This window comes from Miscanthus floridulus, chromosome 10 (assembly GCF_019320115.1).
Source record: "Miscanthus floridulus cultivar M001 chromosome 10, ASM1932011v1, whole genome shotgun sequence".
NCBI classification, from domain to species: domain Eukaryota; kingdom Viridiplantae; phylum Streptophyta; class Magnoliopsida; order Poales; family Poaceae; genus Miscanthus; species Miscanthus floridulus.
The window spans coordinates 116,962,882-116,965,851 of NC_089589.1; the positions used below are offsets into that span (position 1 = coordinate 116,962,882).

Consider the following 2,970-nt stretch of genomic DNA (forward strand, 5'->3'; position numbering starts at 1 on the left):
GTAAATGTTAATTTACACGGTTGGCGATCCTGAGACGCCCGCCTGGTTAAAACTGTTTACCCAAGCGGCTCCCCATCCCTAATAAAATTAACACGGACGGTGCAATCTTTCGCCGGACTGATAAAAGTTTTGCCTTTCGCCTGTACAAATCTTCTTTCACTAGTGTTAACACATACTGTACCTTTGTTTTTTCGCCTGCAAAAATCTTGGCCTCCAGCTTTTAGGTGACATATCAATTTTTTTTATAAATAGCAATTAACCATCCGGCCTATTGACGTTGGCCCTCAACTCTGGTCCACCCACGCATCCAAAGATTCCAAACAAAATCCTAGACAATTATTTTCTGCACCCTAATTAATTGCTAAACCCAACACGGTGGTGATAGGCCCCTCTCGTGCTGATACCCAAGCCTAAAGTTGCTTTTCATCTACTGTTGTCTAGGCGGTAGCCACCGCAATCTTCCTGCGGTATGAGGCCTCGCACGGGAGCAGGCCGGATGTCCACTTCCTGCGCACTTTCGGGTGCTTGGCGTACGTCAAGACGACAAAGGCCCACTTGAAGAAGCTCGACGACCACGGCACTTCGGTTGTCTTCATCGGCTACGAGCCAAGCGCCAAGGCGTGGCGCTTCTGTGACCAAGCAACTCATCGCGCCGTCGTGTCCAGGGACGCGGTCTTCAACGAGCTGACGTCCTAGAGCTGGAAAGACGGCGGCGAGGACTTGGAGGTTGGTGCGGACTTCGTCGTGAAATATCACGCGATGGAGCTGGGCACCGGGCGCCTCGACGCCTCTTGCACTTGCTTCGACGAAATTTCGACGATGCCGTGCGGATAATTTACGCGCCAAATCACCGATTATATAAGCCGAGGGCACAGAAGCAACACTAAACATACACAGCCACAACGGCAACCATTACAGAGAGCTAGCTAGCTTGATTAGGTGAGTAGGGGCTGCAGTGCGCATTCATGGCGTTATCTGTGGAGAAGTGGGTAGGGTTCGGGTCGGCCATGGCTGGCTTCGGCTTGCTTTGGTCGAGGATGCCGGAGCACGTCCATGATGAGGCTAGGCACATCATCAGTAGCTTGGTTCCCATGGCGATGTCCTACTTCAACCCCTATGAGCAGATCACCATCTCCGAGTACGGTGAAGAGCGGTTCCGTCGGAACAAAATGTTCGACGCCGTCTCCACCTACCTGAGAAGGGCGTGCTTGGATCATGCAAGCAAGCTCAAGGCCGAGCTCGGCAACAACAGCAAGGACGACCCGCTTATCAGTCTGGACGAGAACCAGGAGGTCGTCGACAACTTCGACGGAGCCCGCATGTGGTGGAGGCTGTGCCCCAAATCCGCCAAAAACAGGGGGGCCACCGTCATCAGCTTCTTGCCTGGGGATTCCGACGAGCCTCGGTGCTACAGGCTGGTGTTTCACAAGCGCCACCGCAAACTTGTGCTCGACTCCTACCTGCCCAGCGTCGTCCGGCAGTGGCGCGAGCTAATCGCCACGAACCGGCAGAGGCTACTGTTCACCAACTACTCCCAACAAGTTGGGAAGAGCGAGTGGATCAATGTCCCGTACAATCCCCCGGCGACGTTCGACATGCTCGCCATGGAACACAGCAAGAAGGTCGAGATCATGGAGGATCTCACGGCATTCCGTGAGGCGAAGGAGTACCACTCCAAGGTCGGCAAGGCGTGGAAGCGGGGATACCTCCTGCATGGGCCGCCGGGCACAGGCAAGTCCACCATGATCGGGGCTATGGCCAACTTCCTCGAGTATGATGTCTACGACCTCGACCTAACATCCATCAAGGACAACGCCGAGCTGCGGAAGCTCTTCCTTGATACGACGGACAGATCCATCATCGTTATCGAGGACATCGACGCGATCGAGGTCGAACTCACCACCAAGCGCAAGGGCAAGGAGGCAGCCGAAGAGAACGACGGCAACCACGTGATGATAGAGGTGTCCGACAAGAATAACAAAGGCAAAGTGACGCTGTCGGGGCTGCTCAGCTTCGTCGACGGGCTGTGGTCGGCCTGTGGCAGCGAGCGGATCTTCGTGTTCACCACGAACCACGTTGACCGGCTCGACCCGGCGCTGATCCGGCGGGGTAGGATGGACAGGCACATTGAGATGTCCTACTGCCGGTTCGAGGCCTTCAAGATGCTCGCTAAGAGCTATCTAGACATCACTGAGCATTCACTATTCGGTGAAATCGGGCAACTGCTCGATGAGATCGACACAACTCCGGCAGACGTGGCTGATAACCTCATGCCGCGGGGCAAGAGGAACGGTGAAATTGATCGATTGCTCGATGAGATGAATGGGGCACCGGCAGACGTGGCCGGTAACCTCATGCTGCGGGTCAAGAGGAGGAGAGAAGCAGATGACTGCTTGGCAGGTTTAGTGGAAACACTGAAGAAGGCTAAGATGAAATCTGCAGCACCTCCTATGGATTCAATGGAAGAGACGAAAGAGGAATAACCTAACGCACAAGAAAGTTAGACAGGGGGCCAGATATATAATAAGGGTTGCTAGATCTTTGTCTTGTGCTATTTTACATAATTTTCGTGTTTGTTAGTCACTTAAGCTTGGATACGTCATAACCTCAACTGCTACTTATGTTCTGTAGAATTTGTCTTGTCAACCTTTCAAACTTTGATAAATAATATGTTTGCCATTTATATATAAAATTGTCATTGGATTTATCATGAATTCTTTTATAGTACTATCACTAGAAAGGCGCGCGGCGTTGCCGTGCAGTGCCTGTGTTATGTCGAAGTATTATAGTTGATAAAAAAATTATTTCATGTACCGAGTAATAATAATTGTACGTAGATAGATGTATGTTTTTTTAAGCAACGTTGGTAAGACAAATCCTTGGTTTGCAAGAAAACGTACGTGAAAAGATTATAGGTGGAAATTATGTGTAGTAATATGGAGCGACCTTCGTAGATACGTGAATATATAC

At 51.2% G+C, this 2,970-nt stretch overlaps 1 protein-coding gene across 1 annotated transcript; it reads left to right on the forward strand.

Annotated features, from left to right (window-relative positions):
- The first annotated feature begins 647 nt into the window (after positions 1 to 647).
- LOC136485449 (AAA-ATPase At3g28580-like) lies at positions 648 to 2,670 on the forward strand. The gene has a single exon (XM_066482325.1). The coding sequence runs from the start codon at positions 966 to 968 to the stop codon at positions 2,481 to 2,483; it is 1,518 nt and encodes a 505-aa protein (XP_066338422.1). The 5' UTR covers positions 648 to 965; the 3' UTR covers positions 2,484 to 2,670.
- Positions 2,671 to 2,970: the final 300 nt, after the last annotated feature.